General features: G+C 41.3%; 1 protein-coding gene across 1 annotated transcript in view; it reads right to left on the bottom strand.

Moving 5' to 3' along the window:
• VCPIP1 (valosin containing protein interacting protein 1) overlaps positions 1-23,303 on the bottom strand; it is a 42,116-nt gene extending 18,813 nt beyond the window's left edge. Inside the window, exons 1-2 of the mRNA XM_003274789.2 lie at positions 20,302-23,303; positions 7,492-7,578 (exon numbers count right to left, since the gene is read on the bottom strand). Of these exons, the coding sequence (XP_003274837.1) occupies positions 7,492-7,578; positions 20,302-23,014 (2,800 nt within the window). The 5' untranslated portion in view covers positions 23,015-23,303. The remainder of the gene's footprint in view (positions 1-7,491; positions 7,579-20,301) is intronic.
• Between the last annotated feature and the right edge of the window lie 264 nt (positions 23,304-23,567).

Raw genomic sequence — 23,567 nt, 5'->3', positions numbered from 1 at the left:
AGAATTGCTTGAGCCTAGTTGGTGGTGGGACACGGGTGGTAAGGGTTGCAGTGAGCTAAGATTGCGCCACTGCACTCTAGCCTGGGTGATGGAGTGAGACCCTGTATCCAAGAAAAAAAAAAAAAAAGAGGCCAGGCATGGTGGCTCATGCCTGTAATCCCAGCACTTTGGGAGACTGAGGCAGGCAGATCACGAGTCAGGAGTTCAAGACCAGCTTGGCCAACATAGTGAAACCCCGTCTCTACTAAAAATAAAAAAATTAGCCAGGCATTGTTGCATGCACCTGTAGTCTCAGCTACTTGGGAAGCTGAGGCAGGAGAATCGCTTGAACTCAGGAGACAGAGGTTGTGGTGAGCTGAGATCGCACCACTGCACTGGCGCGATGGGCAACAGAGCAAGACTCCGTCTCAAAAAACAAAACAAAAGAAAAAGAAAGCCAATTTTATTTCTTTTTTTTTTTTAATTATACTTTAGGTTTTAGGGTACATGTGCACAATGTGCAGGTTTGTTACATATGTATCCATGTGCCATGTTGTTTTGCTGCACCCATTAACTTGTCATTTAGCATTAGGTATATCTCCTAATGCTGTCCCTCCCCCCTCCCCCCACCCCACAACAGTCCCCCGAGTGTGATGTTCCCCTTCCTGTGTCCATGAGTTCTCACTGTTCAATTCCCACCTATGAGTGAGAACATTCGGTGTTTGGTTTTTTGTCCTTGCGATAGTTTACTGAGAATGATGTTTTCCAGTTTCATCCATGTCCCTACAAAGGACATGAACTCATCATTTTTTATGGCTGCATAGTATTCCACGGTGTATATGTGCCACATTTTCTTAATCCAGTCTATCGTTGTTGGACATTTGGGTTGGTTCCAACTCTTTGCTATTGTGAATAGTGCCGCAATAAACATACGTGTGCATGTGTCTTTATAGCAGCATGATTTATAGTCCTTTGGGTATATTCTATGTACTAGAAATGAACAATAGGAAATTTGAAATTTGTAGAAGCATCTTTTTTTTTTTTTTTTTTTTTTTTTTTTTTTTTTTTTTGAGATGGAGTCTTGCTCTATCTCCCAGGCCAGACTGCAGTGGCGCTATCTTGGCTCACTGCAAGCTCCGCCTCCTGGGTTCACACCATTCTCCTGCCTCAGCCTCCCGAGTAGCTGGGACTACAGGCGCCCGCTACCGCGCCCGGCTAATTTTTTTTGTATTTTTAGTAGAGACGGGGTTTCACCGTGTTAGCCAGGATGGTCTCGATCTCCTGACCTCGTGATCTGCCCGCCTCGGCCTCCCAAAGTGCTGGGATTACAGGCGTGAGCCACCGCGCCCGGCCTGTAGAAGCATCTTTTACAGTATCATCTAAAAAACAAATATTTCATGGTGTGAATCTAACAAACTATGTGTCAGACCTATATGCTGTAAACTACAAAATTTTGATGAGAGATATTAAAGACTTAAATCAATGAAGAAATATAACATTTTTGGTCAGGCACAGTGGCTCATGCCTGTAATCTCAGAACTTTGGGAGACTGAGGCAGGAGATGGCTTGAGCCCAGGAATTCAAGACTAGCCTGGGCAATATGCAAAACCCTGTCTCTACAAAAAAATACAAAAATTAGCAGGGCGTGGTGGTGTGCACCTGTAGTCCCTGCTACTCAGGAGGCCGAGGTGGGAGATCAACTGAGCCAGGGAGGTCGACAATGCAGTAAGCTGTGATTGTGTCACTGCACTCCAACCCGGGTAACAAAGTGGGACCCTGTCTCAATAAAACCAAAAACAAGAACTATAACATCTTCATGATTCAAAAGACTCGATGTTGTCAAGATATCAACTGTCCCCAATTTGATCTATACAGATGCTCCTCAACTTACAACGGGTTACAGCCAGATAAACTCAAAGTCAAAATGCATTTCTTTTTTTTTTTTGAGACAGAGTCTTGCTCTATCACCCAGGCTGGAGTACCAGCAGTGTGATCTCGGCTCACTGCAACCTCTGCCTCCTGGGTTCAAGGGATTCTCCTGCCTCAGCCTCCCAAATAGCTAGGATTACAGGCGCATGCCACTGCACCTGGCTAATTTTTGTATTTTTAGTAGAGACAGGGTTTCACAATGTTGGCCAGGGTGGTCTCAAACTCTTGACCTCAAGTGATCCACTTTTCTCAGCCTCCCAAAGTGCTGGGATAACAGGCCACTGCGCCTGGCCCAAAATGCATTTAATACTCTGATAAACCCATCATAAAGTCAAAAAGTCCTAAATCAGGCACAGCCTGTATATTCAATGCAATCACAATAAAAATCCCGGCAGACTCTTTTTGAAGAAATCAAGCTGATACTAAAATTTATATGGATAGGCCAGGCGCGGTGGCTCATGCCTGTAATCCCAATACTTTGGGAGGCTGAGGAAGGCAGATCACTTGAGGTCAGGAGTTTGAGATCAACCTGACCAACATAGTGAAACCTTGTCTCTATGAAAATTACAAAAATTAGCCAGGTGTGGTGGCGTACGCCTGTAATCCCAGCTACTCAGGAAGCTGAGGCAGGAAAGAATTGCTTGAACCCAGGAGATGGAGGTTGCAGTGACCCGAGATCGTGCCACTGCACTCCATCCAACCTGGGTGACGGAGTGAGACTCCATCTCAAAAAAATAAATAAATACAGAAGTTTGAGACCAGCCTGGGCAACATGGTGAAACCCCGTCTCTACTAAAAACACAAAAAATTAGCTGGGTGTGGTGGTATGCACCTGTAATCCCAGCTACTCGGGAAGCTGAGACAGGAGAATCGCTTGAACCCAGGAGGCAGAGGTTGCAGTGAGCCAATATCGCACTACTGCACTCCAGCCTAGGCAACAGAACGAGACTCTGTCTCAAAAATAAATAAATAAGTAAATAGGCCAGGCATGGTGGCTCACGCCTGTAATCCCGGCACTTTGGGAGGCCGAGGCGGATGGATCACGAGGTCAGGAGTTCAAGACCAGCCTAGCCAAGAGGGTGAAACCCCGTCTCTACTAAAACTACAAAAATTAGCCAGGCGAGGTGGCAGGCGCCTGTAATCCCAGCTACTTGGGAGGCTGAGGCAGGAGAATGGCTTGAATCTGGGAGGCAGAGGTTGCAGTGAGCCAAGACTGCGACACCGCACTCCAGCCTGGGTGACAGAGTAAGACCCCATCTCAAAAACATAAGTAAATAAATAAATAAAAATAATAAAATGTATATGGATAAACAAAGGACTCAGAACACCCAAAACAATTCTGAAAAAGAAAAAAAGATGAGGGACTCACAATGATTTCAAGAATAACTATAAGATACAATAATCAGGATTATTACTGTACTGGAGAAAGGAGAGACATATAGATCAACAAAACAGAAAAGAGATTCTACAAATACTAATAGAACCACACATATAGTCAGTTGACTTAAGAAAAAGTAACTTCACTGTGGTATATTCTGCATATCACATAATTCATCCTTTTCAGGTGTATGACTCATGGTCAACTGATTTTTGACAAATATACCAAAATAATTCAATGGATAACATAAAGCCTTTTCAACAAACGGTGCTGGAACAACTGGTCATCTATACATTAAAAAATGAACCTTGACTCATACCCTGAAACATATTAAAAAATCAACTTGAAATGGATCATAAACCTAAATATAAAAACTAAAACTATAAACTCCTAGAAGAAAACACAATTGATCCTCCCACCTCAGTCTCCTGAGTAGCTGGGACTGCAGGCACACATCACCACGCCCAACTATTTTTTATATTTTTAATAGGGATGGGATTTCATCACGTTGCCCACTCTGGTCTTGTACTCCTGAGCTCAGGCAATCCGCTCACCTTGGCCTCCCAAAGTGCTGGGATTACAGGTGTGAGCCACAGAACCTGGCCGGTTACAGGTCTTTTAAAATATGACACATCTATATCATGGAATACTACTCAGCAATAAAAAGGAATAAACTCTAGTTATTCAAAGTGTTTTTAAAAAACAAAGGAATAAACTAATACATGCAACAAGACAGATCTCAAAAGCATATTAAAACATAAATAGGCACATTTTTTCTGTATAGGGCAACATTTGTGCACCACATGGTTTCTTTCACAAGTATTCAACTCTGCCACTGTAATGTGAAAGCAGCCATAGACAACATGTAAACATGAGTGTGGCTGTGCTCCAATAAAACTGTCTGTCTATCTATCTATCATCTATCTAATCTAATCTAATTGATCATTTATCTAATCAATCTAATCTATCATCCATCCATCCATCTACCTATCTATCATCTATCTGATCTAATCTATCCAATCTATCATCTACGTATCTAATCTATTATCTATCTATCTATCTATCTATCTATCTATCTATCTATCTATCATCTATCTATCTATCTATCTATCTATCGAGTCTCACTCTGTCACCCAGGCTGGAGTGCAGTGGCATGATCTTGGCTCACTGCAACCTCCGCCTCCTGTGTTCAAGCAATTCTCGGGTCTCAGCCTCCCAAGTAGCTGGGACTATACTCATGCACCACCACACCCGGCTAATTTTTTGTATTTTTTAAAGAGATGAGGTTTTACCATGTTGGCCAGGCTGGTCTCACACTCCTAGCCTCAAGTGATCTGCCCAACTCGGCCTCCCAAAGTGCTGGAATTACAGGCGTGAGCCACTGTGCTCAGCCCCAGTTAAACTTTTAAGTATTCAGCCAGGCAAAGTGGCTCACGCCTGTAATCTGCACACTTTGGGAGGCCGATGCAGGAAGATCACCTGAGCTCAGGAATTCGAGACAAGCCTAGGCAACATAGTGAGACCTTGTCTCTACAAAAAATGTAAAAACAATTAGTCGGGCATGGTGGCTCATGCCTGTAGTCCCAGCTACTCAGCAGGGTGAGAGAGGAGGATCATCCCAGTAGGGATCCACCCCAGTAGGGTGAGGGATGAGGATCACTTGAGCCCAGAGGATTGACGCTGGAGGCTGAGTCAATGCTAGAGGCAGTGAGTCACGATCATACCACTGCACTCCAGCCTGGGCAACAGAGCAAGACTCTGTCTCAAAAATAATAATAATAATAATAATAATAAATTGTATAAACAGGCAGCAGGCCGGGTGCAGTGGCTCATGCTTGTAATCTGTCGCTTGTAATTCTAGCACTTTGGGAGGTCGAGGCGGGAGGATTGCTTGAGCTCAAGAGTTCAAGACCAGCCTGGGCAACATGGCGAAACCCCATCTCAACTAAAAATACAAAAAGTTAGCTGGGCATGGTGGCACATGGCTGTGGTCCCAGCTACTTGGGAGGCTGAGCTGGGAGGATCACCTAAGCCTAGGACAAGGCTGCAGTGAGCTATAACTGCGCCACGGCACTCCTGCCCAGGGGATAGAGTGAGACCCTGTCTCTAAAACAAAAACACAGGCAGCAGACTTGAGATGGCCCCACAGGCCACAGTTTGCCAATTCTCATGCTAAATTAAAGATGCCAGACACAAAAGGTCACACTATAGGATTCCATTCACATGGTAATATGAAAAAGGCAAACATATAGGGGCAGAATCAAATCAGTGGTTGTCAGGGCCTGGGATTGAGGAGAGTTGACTACAAAGAGGCACAAGAAAACTTTTTGGAGTGATGGAAATATTCTATATCTTGATTACGGTGGTGGTGTTGGTTACACGACTACATATGTTTGTCAAAATTCATATACAGTATACAAAATTCATATACTTGTAAGTCTGAAAAGAGTGAATTTTACTGTTTATAAATTATGCCTCAATAATCCTGTCTTTAAAAAAACACGAGGCATTTTTTAGTCTCTGATTAAAGAAAAACCAAGAGAAGAAAACATTTTTTAGAAAATTATCAACATTAATTATCAAGAAAATTCAAACAGACTGGATATTTGGTGACATTAAAAAAATACTGTTCTTTTTTTAGGTTGTAATAATGGTTTTCTTTTTTTTTAAAAGAGTCCTTATCTTTAGAAATACATATTGAAGTTCAAAGGAAAAAAAGGAAATATGTATCAATGTACTTACAGGTGAAATTATAGTATATCTGAGATTTACTTTAAACTAGTCCAATTAAAAAGGGGACAGAGATGTACTAATCATTATTGAGGCTGTGTAGTAGGTAAATGAGGGCTCATTATATTATTCTTGCTACTTTTGTATATGTTTGAATATTTCTACAACGACCAAGTTGGAAGTAAAAAAAAGTGTATGAGGAAGAGATGAAAACAACAGATTATGCAATTAATGTCTACAGTGGCCAGGTAGGTGAAATAGATAAGCCAGAATGGTAAGTCTGGGGCTGAAAGCATTAACATAAAATCTTTGAAAAAAATGTGTGAAGTCCAAACACATGGCCTGGCAACCTCTCTCTTAAGACCACTCTGAAGATACAGACATACACTTGTACACAAGTCTATCTTTACAAACGATGTATGCACAATGTGAAAGAAGCTAAATGTATAATGAGCTATATCCTAGAACTTAGAAAGCAATAAAATATATGCTAAATATGGCCAAACATAATAACAACAACACAAATATTATCTGGTTCTGGAATACTAGCATTATAAACAAATCTGCTTCTGATCTCACAATTTGTCTTTAGTTGTTAAGAATCACACACATGGCAGGGTGTGGTGGGTAATCCCAACATTTTGGGAGGCCGAGGCGGGCAGATCACCTGAGGTCAGGAGTTCAAGACCAGCCTAGTCAACACAGTGAAACCCTGTCTCTACTAAAAAAACACAAAAAATTAGCTGGGCGTGGTGGCAGCTGCCTATAATCCCAGCTACTCAAAAGGCTAAGGCAGGAGAATTATTTGAACCCGGAGGTGGAGGTTGCAGTGAGCCAAGATCGCGCCATCACACTCCAGTCTGGGGGACAAGAGCAAGACTTCGTCTCAAAAAAAAAAAAAAAAAACAATCATACACATGGCCAGGCACAGTGGCTCACGCCTGCAATCCCAACACTTTGGGAGGCCAAGGCGGGCAGATCACCTGAGGTTGGGAGTTCAAGACCAGCCTAACCAACATGGAGAAACCCCATCTCTACTAAAAATACAAAATTAGCCGGGCGTGGTAGCACATGCCTGTAATCCCAGCTACTCAGGAGGCTGAGGCAGGAGAATCGCTTGAACCCAGGAGGCAGAGGTTGCAGTGAGCCGAGATCACACCATTGCACTCCAGCCTGGGCAACAAGAACGAAATTCCATCTCAAAAAAAAAAAAAAAAAGAAAAGAATCATACACCCATACACATAATTTAAGTGAGAAAAGAATAGCAACAAAGTGATAAATTTTTAGTAATACTAGCAGAAAACATAGCTGACCATATCAGGGTAATAATCCATTTTAACCAGGCAAATTGCTAAAGAATATAAACCTAAAAGTAACTTTGAAAATATTTTAGTAGAAAACTATATGAACTTTCTTAATCTTAAAATAGCTTCAGTAGAGCTATTATTTAAGAATAAAATCAAATTAACTATACCCATGGTTTTCTTCATAATACTGTAGAATACACCACCCTGCTGAAACATGTGAGGAAGTCCCTTTGCATAAGACCATACATCTTCTCCTGTAAGACAAAAACAGATACAGTATTAGCAACAAACAAAAGAGTTCCATCCAGGGTTGCTTTAGTAAGGATTAGCCTAGAATAAACATCAAGGCAGAGCTCCTAAATGGAACAGCCTGACACGCCATAGAGAGATGATACTGAGTGACAGATTGTGGCATACTAGAAAATGCATGGCCTATCTAAATATGCCAGCCACTGCCAAGTGCTGCCATGGAAGAGTGCAGGCCTAGTGTCTCAAGACCATGTGGCTTTTCAAGAGAAGCTCAAAATTCAAGTTTTTAATATGAATTCTCCCAATTTTAAAATGTAGGAACTAATTAAAAAGCATCTTTAAAACTGCATGAGTCAACAAACATGGTGGCTCATGCCTGTAACCCCAGTACTTTGGGGGGCTGTGGATAGCTTGAGTTCAGGAGTTCCGATTCCAGCTTTGGCAACATGGCGAAACTCTATCTCTACCAAAAAAAAAAAAAAAAAAAAAAAATAGCTGGACGTGGTGGTATGTGCCTGTCATCCCAGCTACTTAGAGGGCTGAAGCAGTGGAGTGGCTGGGGGGATCCCCTTGTGCACAGGAGGTCAAGGCTGCAGGGAGCAGTGTTTGCATCACTGCACTCTACCCTGGGTGACAAAGTGAGATCCTGTTTCAAAAAAAGAAAAAACAAAACCACGAGTCAAGATAGTCAATATTATGATGAACAAAATATATCTGAAGACTCAATCCAGCTCAAAGGAAACTAGTCTGTAAACTCTGTACTAGAACAGATAAGATTATTGAAAGATATTTTTGGGCCAGGCATGGTGGCTCACTCACGCCTGTAATCCTAGCACTTTGGGAGGCCGAGACAGGCAGATCACCTGAGGTCAGGAGTTTGAGACCAGCCTGGCCAACATGGTGAAACCCTGTCTCTACTAAAAATACAAAAATTAGATGAACGTAGTGGCGCACACCTGTAGTTCCAGCTACTTGGGAGGCTGAGGCAGGAGAATAGCTTGAACCCGGAAGGTGGAGGTTGCAGTGAGCCGAGATCGTGCCATTGCACTCCAGCCTGTGCTACAAGAGCAAAACTCTATCTCAAAAAAAAAAAAAAAAAAAAAGGATATTTTTGAAAGTAAAATACAAATTTTATATTTATATTAAAACCAAGAAATAAACAGAAGGGGCTATTTCAGTACTTATTTCAGTAAGAAATTTCAAATAAAAAGAATAATCATCACTGTTGGAGAAATCAATAAAGAAGGGCAGGAACATAAGAGTTACTATGGCTGTTTTTATTTGCTTCTTTATAGTTTACATTCTAATCTGCTAATGTATATGTACTACTTTTATAATCAGGAAGTTTTCAATTTTAACAAAAAAATTAACTTTTGTCTTCCCTACATGAAGATTATATTGTTGGACCTGAGCTCTCAATAGTTGTGACTGACAGTGCTAATTAATCACTATGTACTTACAACATCTCAGAGTTCTAATCCCGCCTCACATTCATAAACAGGGTATGACTTTATGTGGCAGTTGGCTAAACTTACCTTCAGTATACCAGCTTAAAGTAGACAAGTTTTAGGAGACCTGACAATTAAAGTTTCAGTTAATCAAAACATTTACTTATAAACACTTACTAATGATGCAGTACTACTAGAATAGCTATATTTAAGGGTGGACACACAGAAGTTTAATTTTAATAAGAGTCCACAAATAAAGAAATATTAATAACCACTAGTGGTGGCTCTGATTGCTGAGCTTACTATTAAACCTCACTTGGATAAATTATTTCTATGATGATAACCTTTCATTTCGTTATTGTCAATGTTGTCCTAAATGTATTTAATATTTTCTAAAATATTCTAGTATAGCATTTATTTGGAAGACATATCAAAAAAAGATACTGCGGTATTTAATTTTTTTGATAAGAATCCAAACAGGGCTGGTCTAAAGGTAGTGAGTTATCTCAACTGACTGTTCAGTTACAGTTGGAACTGCTTATTCTACCATTTCCCCCCTTCTCACTACCTGCACTTGACTAGTCCAAACAAACAAAAAACACAAGAGTCTGAATAGGTGCCAGAATGGTGAACTCTTCAGAACTGACCAACTGATTAATAAGAAAAATCACATCTCTTAGTACTTTACATACCTAGTTATACCTAATTTAAAAAGGCAAATCACTTACTCTACTGCAGTGTTTGTCAACCTTGTTTTCATTATCTCCCCCTAAGGAGCCTTTACAGGCATTATTTTCCTAGTCCTCCCCATGCCCTCATGATATTTGAATTACACAGATATACTTTATATCTGCTTATGTACTGTATATACATCTTAGTTTTATATATTAATCATAAGATTTTTTCACCCTTCCTCCTCCAAGAACAAATTTTTACCCCCTTCAAAGCAATATGGCCCCACTGTTTTATTGCTTTAAGGGAAATACCATGTAAGCCTCTATTATCTACCAAGCTCTGAGCAGGCTCTTCACATAGTTTCATTAAGGACAAGGAAACAAGCTCAGAGAGCTTAAATAACTCTTCCAAGATCACACAGCTAGTAAGTGGGAGAGCCAGGATTTGAATCCTGTATATCAGTCCAAAGCTTATACCCTCCTTTCCATTGACATTAAACCTCTACTGAAGGTCAAATTGGCCGGGCTCACACCTGTAATCCCAGCACTTTGGGAGGCCGAGGCAAGTGGATTACCTGAGGTCAGGAGTTCAAGACCCACCTGGCCAACATGGTGAAACTCCGTCTCTACTAAAAATACGAAAATTAGCCAGGCGTGGTGGCACATGCCTGTCATCCTAGCTACTATGGAGGCTGAGGCAGGAGAATTGCTTGAGCCCAAGAAACGGAGGTTGCAGTGAGCCGAGGTCGTGCCACAGCACTCCAGCTGGCTGACAGAGCGAGACACTGTCACACACACACACACACACACACACACACACACACACACATACATAAAGGTCAAGCTGTGTTTCGGCAAATTTGAAAGAACTATCCAGTCTTAATAGAAATTCATGACATCAGCAACTGGTTGGAGAAAAAATAGGTAATTTCTTTTGGTAAATAAATATCTCCACTGAAGGTCATGTTTGTTGGTAACAAAAATGAGGAAAAGGATTAGAGATCAGGAAGCAGGGTTTTGACACTTTGCACAAGTCCTGCACCACTCTCCTATGGCTCTCCACTGCATTTCTCTCCAACCCTCCTAACGCCCAGGTTCAATGCCTGGATTACTGCCACTTCCTCACAGCTGGTTTCCCTTGAGTCTTATCCCCCATAAATCCCTCCTCTATACAGCATTCAGAGTTAAACCTATAACGGTTCCCCAACGCCATATGGCAAAGTCCAAGTTCCTTTTCCATGGCATACAAGGCACTCTAAGAGTTGGTCCTTGCCTTTCCCATCTGACATCATACCATACCTTTATTTTTACAATGTTATACCACCACACAACTGTTCCTGTTCCCTAAAGGCCAATAATTGTTACGTGTCATTTAAAACTCAATCTAGGTATCACTTCCTTTAGGATTCTTTGGAGTGTTGGTTAGGTAGGTACCCTTATTTGATGCTCCTACATATATATGAATACCACAGCCCTTATCACACTTTAGGTTAATTAACTTTTCTGTTTTACCTTCTAGACTAGGTTTCCCTTTTATACTTTTCAGATTCAGGGAAAGGTCAGTGGCCTATCTGACTTTTTACCCCCAGGGCCTGGCACAGTGCTGAACAGATGGCAGCACTCTTAGTATTGGTTGAATGAATGTATAGATACAAGCTTGTCCAACCAGCCTTATTTTGTTGTTGTACTGTTTTGTTTTGTTTTAGGCTTTTAGCAGCCTGAAGCTATGGTTTTAATTTCTGTCTCTAGTGATAAGCAGAAAAGAGTGATGAGGAAAGGGCTCTACTGGCCCAACCAGAAACAAAAGCTAAGAACCCATAACTGTATTCTCTCCCTTAGACACCCTTGGCGGAGTGAATATTATAAATGAGGTTTTTCCTTTTATACAGTGCCTGAAAGCAATCCAGAATAAACTTAATCGAAGCAGCATGATGACAACCATTCTTCAATGTTACATATATAAAATACAACTAATGATTATATGCTACTGACTTTTCCCTGAATCTTGTTTTCTCTTCAAGAATCTAATAAAACAAAATAATAGCAAAAAACAAAGGGAAATAGTTTTTCTACCATTTTATTCGAAAGCAAACTTTTAGAGAATAGGAACAGTTTGGAAAAGCCTCTAACAAATATGTTAATTATATTTTTGTTAGTCTCCAATTATTTTTACTTAAAATCCAACTGTTTCTTCATACTACAAAAGTAAAAATACTTCTATCCAATGTATTGTGTATATATAAATGTAGAAAAAAAATCTACACTACTGAGAGCACTATAGATACAACCTCTGTTAATTACCTTGCTTCCACAAATCCTTCCCCCTCATAACCTTCAATCTTCTACCTGAAACAGTAGCTATATATGAGAGTGGTATTATGAACGTTTTTTCTTTTGGTTTATCCAATTTTTTTCCTATTTGATGTGAATAATTTCAATTGTTTAAAAATATGTTAAACTACAATTTTAAAAATGTATTTTTCTGATTTTTTTCTAATAAAATTATGGAGTTAAAAGTTTAAAGTCATCATCAAAAAAAGTTTAAGAGGTCACCATTCTAATTTTTAAATTTTAGGTATTTATTTATTTTTTGAGATAGAGTCTCGCTCTGTCACCCAGGCTGGAAAGTAGTGGCTCAATCACGGTTCACTACAGCCTTGATCTCCTGAGCTCAAGCAACCCTCTCACCTCAGCTTCCTGAGTAGCTAGGACTACAGGCATGTGCCACCACAGCCGCTAAGTTTATTTATTTTTTAGAGAGACAGGGTCTCCCTGTGTTGCCCAAGCTAGTCTTGAATGCCTGGTCTCATGCCATCCTCCTGCCTTGGCCTCCCAAAGTGCTGGGATTATAGGCGTGAGCTACTGTGCCTAGCCTTCTAACTTTAAATATTTAAAAAGGCAATTTGAACTTTTTACTTTGCAATTTATGGGGCAAAGCAGTAAATTTAAAAATCTAATACCTACATGAAATATATTTTTATTTATTTATTCATTTATTTATTTATTTTTGAGACGGAGTCTTGCTCTGTCACCCAGACTGGAGTGCAGTGGCGTGATCTTGGCTCACTGCAGCCTCTATCTTCTAGGTTCCAGCAATTCTCCTGCCTCAGCCTCCTGGGTAGCTGGGACTACAGGCGCAAACCACCATGCCCAGCTAACTTTTGTATTTTTAGTAGATACAGGGTTTCACCATGTTGGCCAGGCTGGTCTTGAACTCCTGACCTCAGGCGATCCGCCCCCCTTGGCCTCCCAAAGTGCTGGGATTACAGGCTTGAGCCACTGCACCCAGCCTATTTAATTTTTGAGACAGAATCTTGCTCTGTCCCCCAGGCTGAAGTGCAGTGGCACAATCTCTGTTCACTGAAACCTCTGCCTCCCGGGTTCAAGCAATTCTCGTGCCTCAGCCTCTCGAGTAGCTGGGATTACAGGCCTGCGCCACCACTCCCGGCTAATTTTGTATTTTTAGTAGAGATAGGGTTTCTCCATGTTGGCCAGGCTAGTCTCAAACTCCTGATCTCAGACAACCTGTCCATCTTGGCCTCCCAAAGTGCTGGGATTACAAGTGTTAGCCACCATGCCCAGCCAAAATGTATTTTTAAAGCCCCAAAAGAAACACCCAAAACGAACTCCGAACTCAAGTATTTATGACCATAAAATAAAGTACTTAAGTTTATTTAAATTTAAAATTTAAAGAAACAATTCAAAATTTTTTAATAATTTGAATAAATGGTTCCAAATATAAAGTAGGAACACAGGACTGTTTCAACTAGAGAGAATTCCAAAGGTAAAGGTATTCATTTGCTGAAAGAATTGTTGGCATCTCTCTACCCTTCCTGAGGTAATCCTCACGTTTAAAAGTTTATCTACCCTATTGATAGTCAAAATGGTTTATAAAAAAGGCAAATCTGTTTCTTGCCTGAAATTCAGTCCCCTTAACGGTGTATAGTCACACAACTTTAGTGTCACCAGCAGCATTAATGAATATTTTTATCATACACAGACATGCACACAAACTCAATAGTGTTTAAATGTGTACAGAGTCTGAAAGGACACATCCCAGTTTATTAAGAATGATTTTATCTGGGGAGTACAGATGTTAAGAACTATCATATTTTATATGTACTTGAATTATTTGAATTTTAAAAATATTGTAATTGAAAAAATATTAAAAATAAAAGTGATCAAAGTAGTTGGAACAGAATCAATCTATTATTATCTAGATTTCCTTTTCTATCTAGAAAGGAATAGCATCAATATTTGACTTAATTTTCAAAGTATAATTATATAAAATCACCATTTACAATATATACATTTATCTTAAGATACACCTATGCATTATTTTTTATTCAACTTTATAACTGCTCTCCCATTACAAGTATGCTATATATAAATCAACAGAAGGGCTATCAGAAGGCATAGAAAGAATAATAATATGGGGCCAGACACGGTGGCTCACACCTGTAATCCTAGCACTTTGGGAGGCCCAGGTGGGTGGATCACGAGGTCAGGAGTTCAAGACAAGCCTGGCCAACATGGTAAAACCCTGCCTCTACTAAAAATACAAAAATTAGCCAGGTGTGGTGGCAGGCGCCTGTAATCCTAGCTACTCGGGAGGCTGAGGCAGGAGAATCGCTTGAACCTGGGAGGTTGCAGTGAGCCGAGATTGCGCCACTGCACTCCAGCCTGAGCGACAGAGCAAGGCTCCATCTTGGAAAAAAAAAAAAAAGAAGAAGAATACGCATAAGTACTATCTAGATTTGAAACTGCCCTTTACCCAACATTTGAAAAAAAAAGGTGCAATAATAATATTCAGTTGTCACCTAAAAAATAAATGTCTCAGTCCCAAGCTCACTGATTCTGCAAAATTCTTTTTTTTTTTTTTTTTTTTTTGAGACAGAGTCTCACTCTGCCACCAGGCTGGAGTGCAGTGGCCCGATCTTGGCTCACTGCAACCTCCGCCTCCCAGGTTCAAGCGATTTTCCTGCCTCAACCTCCTGAGTAGCTGGGATTACAGGTGAGCGCCATCATGCCCGGGTAATTTTTGTATTTTTAGTAAAGACAGGGTTTCACCATCTTGGCCAGCCTGGTCTCAAACTCCTGACCTCATGATCCACCCACCTCAGCCGCCCAAAATGCTGGGATTAAATGCGTGAGCCACCACGCCTGGCCGATTCTGGAAAATTCTAAGGCATTTACAACATCAAGAGGTATTATGAAATTACAAAATATTGTGTATTTTAAATATATATATGTTAAAAAGCCACACAATTCTTTCAGTAACAGAGAAAGTATATCAAAATGAAACAAGTTTCTCAACTCCTGAAAGGTTGGTACACTTTGTAGTAAAGCAAGGAAGTGTCAGGTAGCCTAATTTCATTTAAGTAACTCCAAACTGACAAATTCTGTTCTTCACCTAAATCTGTCCTTACCTCTATGAAAACAAAAAAACAAACAAAACTAGAAACTTAATGAAATATAACACTAAGAAAAAATAAATTAGCCCAGATATTTACGGTGGATAATGTACCACCTATCCTATCTACCATGAAAGAAAACGTACAAATAACTGATCTACAAGAAATTTTTTTTTTTTTTTGGAAAGAGTGTTGCTCTGTTGCCCAGACTGTAGTGCAGTGGCGCAATCTCGGCTCACTGCAACTGCACCAGGTCTGCAAGAAATTTGAACGACATATTTTGCAAAGCCAGAGTTAGTCTTTTAAGTATTATATAAATAATGAAGATGATTGTTTGCAAAAAATTAAGTTCAATTACCTCGTGGTCTGGATAAAAGAGATTAAAAATGTGAAATATTATGGGTAGAATATTGTTATTTCATTTTACACTTCCTAAGATTCAAAGTTACTAGGTTCCATGAATGACTTGTACTAAGCCAAAGACTAATACACCTACTTATTGTTTTATTAATATAAGTAATAGACGATCTAGTCAATGAATATTCTACTTAAAAACGAAAGAAAAAGCTCATGTCCCTGGCTATCATGCAGTCAGCCTATTTAGTGAAAACATACAGGCCGGGCGCAGTGGCTCACGCCTGTAATCCTAGCACTTTGGGAAGCCGAGGTGGTGGACTGTCTGAGATCAGGAGTTCAAGACCAGCATGGGCAATGTGGTGAAACCCCATATCTACTAAAAATACAAAAAGTTAGCTGGGCGTGGTGGTGTGCACCTGTAGTCCCAGCTACTTGAGAGGTTGAGAATCACTTGGACCCAGGAGGCAGAGGTTGCAGTGAGTTGGGATCACACCACTGCACTCCAGGCTAGGCGACAATCTGTCTCCAGAAAAAAAAAGAAAGAAAGAAAATATACAATCCCCACGTGTATATTTGATTCTTAATCAAATGAGAAGTTCTAAAATGCTATGTTGGTCCTATTTGGGGATTTTATAATTTTTATGTATTTAGAAAATAAAGCTGGAGATCTGCTGATGAAAGCTAAAAAGCATGGAACTCCTTCAGCTGAAAGCCTGCAGGTAAGTTAATGGAGGGCAAGCACTGACTTTCATTTATCTTTGTACACTCAACATACATACAAGTTCACAGCATACACTGATTTTGCTGAAATAATTGCATTCATTAATCCAACAAGCATTTACTTGGTACCTACTATGTGCCAGGCCCTGAACTAGGAAATAAAGTATTCATTAGTGAAGAAAATAGGGTACAGTCTCTGTCTTGATGGACTTTATAATATAGTGGGGGAGACAAACAAATAATTAAACCAACAAATGAGATTATTAAAAATTGTGATAGATGCCGTGAGGGACATCAACAGGGTACACTGATAGAGGGAATCTACTTAGAACGGTCAGCAAAGGTTTCTCAAACCCTTACAAGGTGGTGGTATTTAAGCCTAAACTTGAATGAGAAAGAACCAGCTATTTGAACAGCATAAAGTCTGATGAGCTATATTCTAAACTAACATAACACAGTTTAGCTCACATTTGGTAATTCACAAAGTAATTTCTGCACTTTGAAATCTGTAATCTTCTAAACAAGCTCTGTCATTTTCTAGCCCTCTCCAATCTAAACATCAACAGTTACCCAGCACTCTTTACATATGGTTAGTATTTATCCCCAAACTGAATTTTGTAGAAACATCTTTTTTTTAAATTAAGAATATCTTCGGCCAGATGCAGTGGCTCATGCCTGTAATCCCAGCACTTTGGGAGGCCGAGGCAGGCGGATCACCTGAGGTCGGGAGTTCAAGACCAGCCTGACCAACATGGAGAAACTCTCTCTCTACTAAAAATACAAAAATTAGCTGGGTGTAGTGGCACGTGCCTGTAATCCCAGCTACTTGGGAGGCTGAGGCACGAGAATTGCTTGAACCCACGAGGCGGAGGTTGCAGTGAGCCGAGATCACACCACTGCACTCAAGCCGGGCGACACTGCGAGACTCCATCTCAAAAAAAAAATATCTTCTACATAATTCAAATACAGTTATAAGAGAACTAGAGGAAGAAAACTAAGATTTATAAGGGACTAATATAATAAAGGCTATGCACTTAATACTTCAATTTAAAGCAGAAAGTATCTCAAGTGATACCATTACAAAATTAACACAATGCTCTCTTTTACACCCAAATTTTGTGGTAGTGGAAGTAGTTTTAAAGAAATTTGTGGGTTTATACAGGCATAAATGCTGGATATGAAGAGGGAAGGGATCAGAACAGAAAGACATTATCTTGGTAAACTCATTGCAGTCCATACTCTAGTTCTCTCAGATATTCAGGTCCAAGAACCTCCAACCAAAGTAAAAAAGTATTTATACACCAGAATTATATTTGATTAATTTTCATTATGAAATATATTATCAACCAGGCACAGTGACTCACGCCTGTAACCCCAGCACTTTGGGAGGCCAAGGCAGGCGGTTCATGAGGTCAGGAGATCGAGACCATCCCGGCTAACACGGTGAAACCCTGTCTCTACTAAAAATACAAAAAAATTAGCCAGGTGTGGTGGCACATGCCTGTAATCCCAGCTACTTAGGAGGCTGAGGCAGGAGAATCGTTTGAACCCAGGTAGCAGAGGTTGCAGTGAGCCGAGATTGCACCACTGCACTCCAGCCTGGGCGACAGAGTGAGACTCTGTCTCAAAAATCTATATATAATCATACTGATCAGATTTTTTTTTTTTTTTTGAGATACGGTCTTGTTCTGTCGCCCAGGCTGGAGTGCAGTGGTGCGATCTCGGCTCACTGCAACCTCTGCCTCCCAGGTTCACAAGATTCTCCTGCCTCAGCCTCCTGAGGAGCTGCGACTACAGGCACCACACCCGGCTAATTTTTTTTTTGTATTTTTAGTAGAGACAGGGTTTCACCGTCTTAGCTAGGATGATCTCGAACTCCTGACCTCGTGATCTGCCCACCTCGGCCTCCCAAAGTGCTGGGATTACAGGCATGAGCCACTGTGACCGGCTCTGATCATATTTTTAAGACTACTGATCATAATCCTGCCCATGTCCATTTATTAGTCTACAATGGAGAATACAGCTTTCAAAGTGAACATGTCCTTATCTGCACTGTCACCTGTATATCAAAACTTGTTATCAGGAAGCTAAATAAGTGTTACGAATAGATGCCTGATGAACATGGAAGTCAGGCAAAGGGATAGAGATGTTTCAGCCAGGCCACAGTCAGGATCGATCAAATATTCCTACCCCTCGACAGAGATTACCTTTCTAGTTACCAGAATTTTCATGAACCCCAGATGATGTACCTTTTTCCTTTGTACAGCAGTATATAAACATTGCCAAATTCTGCTTTTCACTTTTTTCAATGTTCGGTGCTGACTGACCATCCATTCCATTTCTGCAGATACAGCCTTTCTTTAGCTGTGTTAATGTCATCTATTTAATTCAATTAAAAATATTTCAGAGTGCATACTACCTGCTGAGCACTATATCAGGTTCTGTGCATACAAGGATAAAGATAAGAGCCACATTCTCAAGAGTCCATCTTCTATTGAGGAAGACCTTCTCTTTCCTGTTTTTCACCTGGGAGATTGAAGGTCTTTTATTTAGTTATTTATTTTTTGAGACAGAGTCTCGCTCTGTTGCCAGGCTGGAGTGCAGTGGTGCGACCTAGGCTCACTGCAACCTCCAACTCTGGGGTTCAAGCGATTCTCCTGCCTCAGCCTCCAGAGTAGCTGGGATTACAGGCACGCGCCACCTAGGATTTGTATTTAAGTACACTAGCATTCGTATTTAAGTGACCTTGATCACAAGGTCAGGAGATCAGGACCATCCTGGCCAACAAGTTGAAACCCCGTCTCTACTAAAAATGCAAAAATTAGCTGGGCATGGAGGCGTGGGCCTGTAGTCCCAGCTACTTGGGAGGCTGAGGCAGGAGAATTGCTTGAACCCGGGAGGTGGAGTTTGCAGTGAGCCGAGATCACGCCACTGCACTTCAGCCTGGAGACAGAGCAAGACTCTGTCTTGAAAAAAAAAGAAAAAAAAAGAAATACATAAAGTGCGTAGGACAGTTCCTGACATACTCCCCAATTCAATTCCTATGTCTGGCAAACTAAAATCAACAATTCCGGGTTCTAAATTTGTGCAGGGTTTTTAGATCCCCTATTTACTACTCCCCCAGATAAGCCAGGAGTAGTATTCATTTTGGTAGTTTAAGGCCCAATTTACTGCCATATAGTACTATCAGAAAACAGAATCAAAACCCAGATCACTTTTCTAGTTGAAAGCTTTAATCTCAGCAAAAATAAAACCCTTCCAGTAACTAACACATTTAAATTTTACTTCATACTTTAACTTAGTAAAGCATACTAAGTTATTTCAAAACAAAGACTAAGCAAATATAGACACTGTAAAAAGTACACCATTGAACAGTACCCCAAATCATCTAAAGCTTTAAATTACACATTTGGTTAATATATTTTTCTTTAATTTATGCTGATTAAAAACAAATACTTCTTTACACCATTACCATCCATCTCTGTTTATGTTTCTCATGAACTACAACTTATAATAGTTCATTATAATTGATGGCAAAGACTTATTGAGTAGTGAAATTACTTAAATACAAATCCTAGTGTACTTAAATACAAATCCCAGTGTATGAGTAAGAAAAATGTGATGAACTGGGAAAGGAAGAAAATGAAATGTAAGAGACTACTAGGTGGGAGTGCAGTGAGAATATAAACACCAGAAACTGCAATTCATCAAACAGGAAGTGCTGAAATCACATGACATACAGGAAAATAAAAATTAAAAATAAATGAAAAAGGGGCAAGATAGGCAGGATCAATAGAGCCTACCAAAAAACTTAAAACGCTTTAAATAAATACAAATCTGTTTTTTAAAAAGCAATTGCAAGAATAAGATATATGTAAATAATCTGTTGACTATTATTGAGGGACTACCTTAACTGTCTATTTTCCTAATAGTTACTCAATAATCCTACTAACATCTATCCATTAACTGTCAAAATACTAAAAATAATTCTCTCCTGAAATATATAGTTAAAAACTTACAATGGCCACAGATTTCTTTTCCCCCAAAAACAACAGGAAAACTCAGTGTATTATATTTACAATTAAGATATACCATCAGAATTAAATTCATCTTACCCATTAATGTTGCTAAAAGACACAAGGAGTACATTTCTTTTTCAGCTTGCTCCTGAAGTTCCTTAGATGACAGTTTACCAGTAACAGCAATATCTTCTTGTTTCACAGTATGGGCTGAGTGTGCTGCAGCAGACTGACCACCTTCAGCTTTACTTTTTAGAATTTCTATTGTAATTCTGTCGCCATGCTGTAAAGGAACTGGTTCCTTTTCCATTCCTGCCTGTGGTGGCATTAACTCTTTAGGAGGAAACCCGTATCTAATACATTGTAAATATGGAGGAATGTTGAATTCTCTGGCTATACTTTCCTGAAGTTCAAAAAAGGTTGTTGAAGACTTAAGGGTAACCATGGACTGTCGTCCATCATTAGTTGTGATTCGGATCTTCTTCTCCTTAGAAGTTGTAGGTGAATAGGGAGCCTTGGTAGGTGTAGCAGGTGCAGAGGATGGACCATCACGAATGGTACTGGGAGAAACAGTCCTGGGTTGCCCTTTTTGTTCTTGTTTTAACTTCTCTGTTTTCCGTTTCTGCATTACAGAAGCCTGTTCCGTAATATTCTGTTGAATAGTTCTTTCAGTTTTACTCATGTTTAACTCCTCCTTGTGCAAAGTTTTTGTTTTCTGTCCAGTAAGAATAATTTTAGTTGGGAGCTGAGACTCTGATTCTTGTCCTTGAACATCTCCAACTCTTTGGGCGTGAGCACCATCTATATTTACAGGAGTATAATCATCGGGATTCTTTTTGGCAGTCTGATGCAATATAGTGTGGACAACTTTCTGAACTAGGATTTCACTCCCAAATTCACCTGGAAAGTGCTTGGTAACAAGTTTCATTGCAACATCGTAAACATTACTATTCAAAGATGAATCACTTTCATACTGGAACCAATATACTGTTTCTCTGACCACTCTTCCACCCCATTCTAAAGTAATAGGGAAAGCTTCTGGTAGATTGTCATACTCCTTACCATCCCAAAAGTGTTTGAATCCACAACCACATTTGCCACCAGTGGACCTAGAATTAGTTCTGTCTCCATCCAAATACACAATAGACCCATCTCCTCTGACCTTTCGCACAGATGTGCCATGGCACCAATTACAAGCTGTTAGGTTACTCATTCCATAGTCTGGTACCAGAACATCTTTCACTGAATCATATGAGCAAACCAAATTGTTCAAGGGAAAGCTATAATTTTTGTCAGTCCTCAGCTGTCCATGAGTACTTTTTGCCAGGTTATACAATTTCCCTCCAGGAGCCAACCACTCTGGAGGAACATGAAGTTCTGAAAGGGCACCACAGAGCAAACATTTGTGAAGGCGATTATCCATTACTGCTTTTTTAGCAGCTGCTGTGACTTCTTCAGGCTGAACTCCTATCACTCCAGTCCTTCTGTAGAAATACTGATGGACATCAGCAACCAAGCTAGGATGGATACCATGTTTGTCCATAAAGACTTCTTCCATAGCAGCAACAAGCCTAAGTAAGTATTTATCTTGCAAACTTCTGTCACCTCCAATAACACAACCACCATCCTCTTCAAGTTTTATGTACTTTTTAATAAGGTCCTGAGGCACACCCCATGCTTTAGGAAGCAAATTCATAGGCAGTTTGGGCAAAGCAGCCCCTTTTATGCCCACCAAGGGGATATAATGGTTTCTACCGGAGCTGCTCCATGCAATACAGATTGGTTTGTTCAAATGACCATCTTTCCCAGTGCACTTCTCTGCAGGGATGAGCCCAGGTAGAAAGGTGGCTGAATAATCACCAGAGCTTCTCATGCCACTGAGGGAATCTAACAGAATAATAGGACGATGTAGCACATTGGCAAGACCAAATATGTGGATATTCCTCAGGCCCAAGGGAACACCCTCAGGTGGTACAAACAGAGGGTCACACTCATTGATAATGTCCTCCCACTCAGCAGCATCAATGAAGTCATGGAACAGAGCTTGATATCGGGCCAGGTGCTGCTGAAAGTGCTGTTTAAGATTCTCTCTTAAGGCATGCCAGAAGAGCTCTCGGCCTACTAGAGCCCGAGACACAGCATGCACCAGGCAGTGTCCATCCCCGTCCACATGCACTGGAATGAGACATTCCTGACTTTTATTGGCCCGCTTAATGTCCTCCAGAGTGTCATGCAAATACAGGAGGCTTCCGGAGCGGTCCTTGCCATAGCCCACAGTGTTAACATGCTCTGGTTCTATGAGGAAGGCGCGGTCACCCAGTAAGGCGCAATCGAACAGTTCGCCCTGGTTCATGTCCCGGAGAAGCTTGGCCCGGCCTGTCTGTTTGTCCATTCCATAGCGAGCTAATATGGGCGACAACAATTTGCAGTGATAGTTGGAAAGGCCCATCACCTTTACCAGTTCCGTGTTCTTCTTGGGTGCCCCCGTCACCCCGAGCAGCGCGTTCCGCAGCAGGTTGTGTAGCACTACGTCCGGGTCGGTCACCTCTTCAACCCCCAGCAGCTGTTGCTGCTCATGCCGCTGGCCGCACTCGGTACACTCGATGCTGACAGAACCGGAGGCCGGGAAAAACAGACGCGCCTGGCACTTCGGATCCGGGCAGCTCCCGGAAAGGATTCTCCGGTCTCTCCGCTTCAAAAGCCCCCCCGAAGCAGCCGCCGACGCCGACGCCAGGGACGGCGGAGTCTGTGGAGCCTCAGGGGGAGGAGGTGGCGGCGGCAGCGGAGGCGGCGGCGGCGGCTGAGACATAGCTCCCGGCTCTCGTGTCTCGCTCCGCGTCCCAAGCGACCCTCAAAAGCTCATAGCCCAGACCCCCACCAACCCGACTCGGTCTAGTCCAGGCCCAGGGCGAAGCACTTTCCTTTCCCTACCAGCTCCTCCTCCTCCTAAGCGAAGGCGGAAGCGCCGGACGTTGTTTCTCTTCTTACTTCTCCACTGCCGTAGCCGTTGCCCCGAACGTAACGGCCACCACCCCACCCCGCACTCACACTCACTCACTCTCGCTCTCTCTCCCTCAGACACAGACATACACGCCCTCATTGAGTGTGCGCAGGCGCAGCTTCCGCTCTGCCCTCTGGGAATTAGAGTCTTCCAGCCTCTGTGCTGGCCATCAAGCCCTAGGATCTTGAGTCCAGAAGGAACTACGAGTACCGTGAGGCCAAGCGGTTCAGCGCTAGCGGAGAGGAGGAAGAGGACGGCAACAGGAAAAGGAGCGAAAGAAAGATGGTGACTCGCGTTGCCTGCCGGTAGTTATAGTTTTACTGGGATCTCCTTCGTCGTCTTCCCCACTCTGCAGCCCAAG

The sequence above is a fragment of the Nomascus leucogenys genome, chromosome 16, assembly GCF_006542625.1.
Source record: "Nomascus leucogenys isolate Asia chromosome 16, Asia_NLE_v1, whole genome shotgun sequence".
NCBI lineage: Eukaryota > Metazoa > Chordata > Mammalia > Primates > Hylobatidae > Nomascus > Nomascus leucogenys.
The sequence above is the reverse complement of the archived record's forward strand: the minus strand, read 5'-3'. Positions and strand labels throughout refer to the sequence as shown.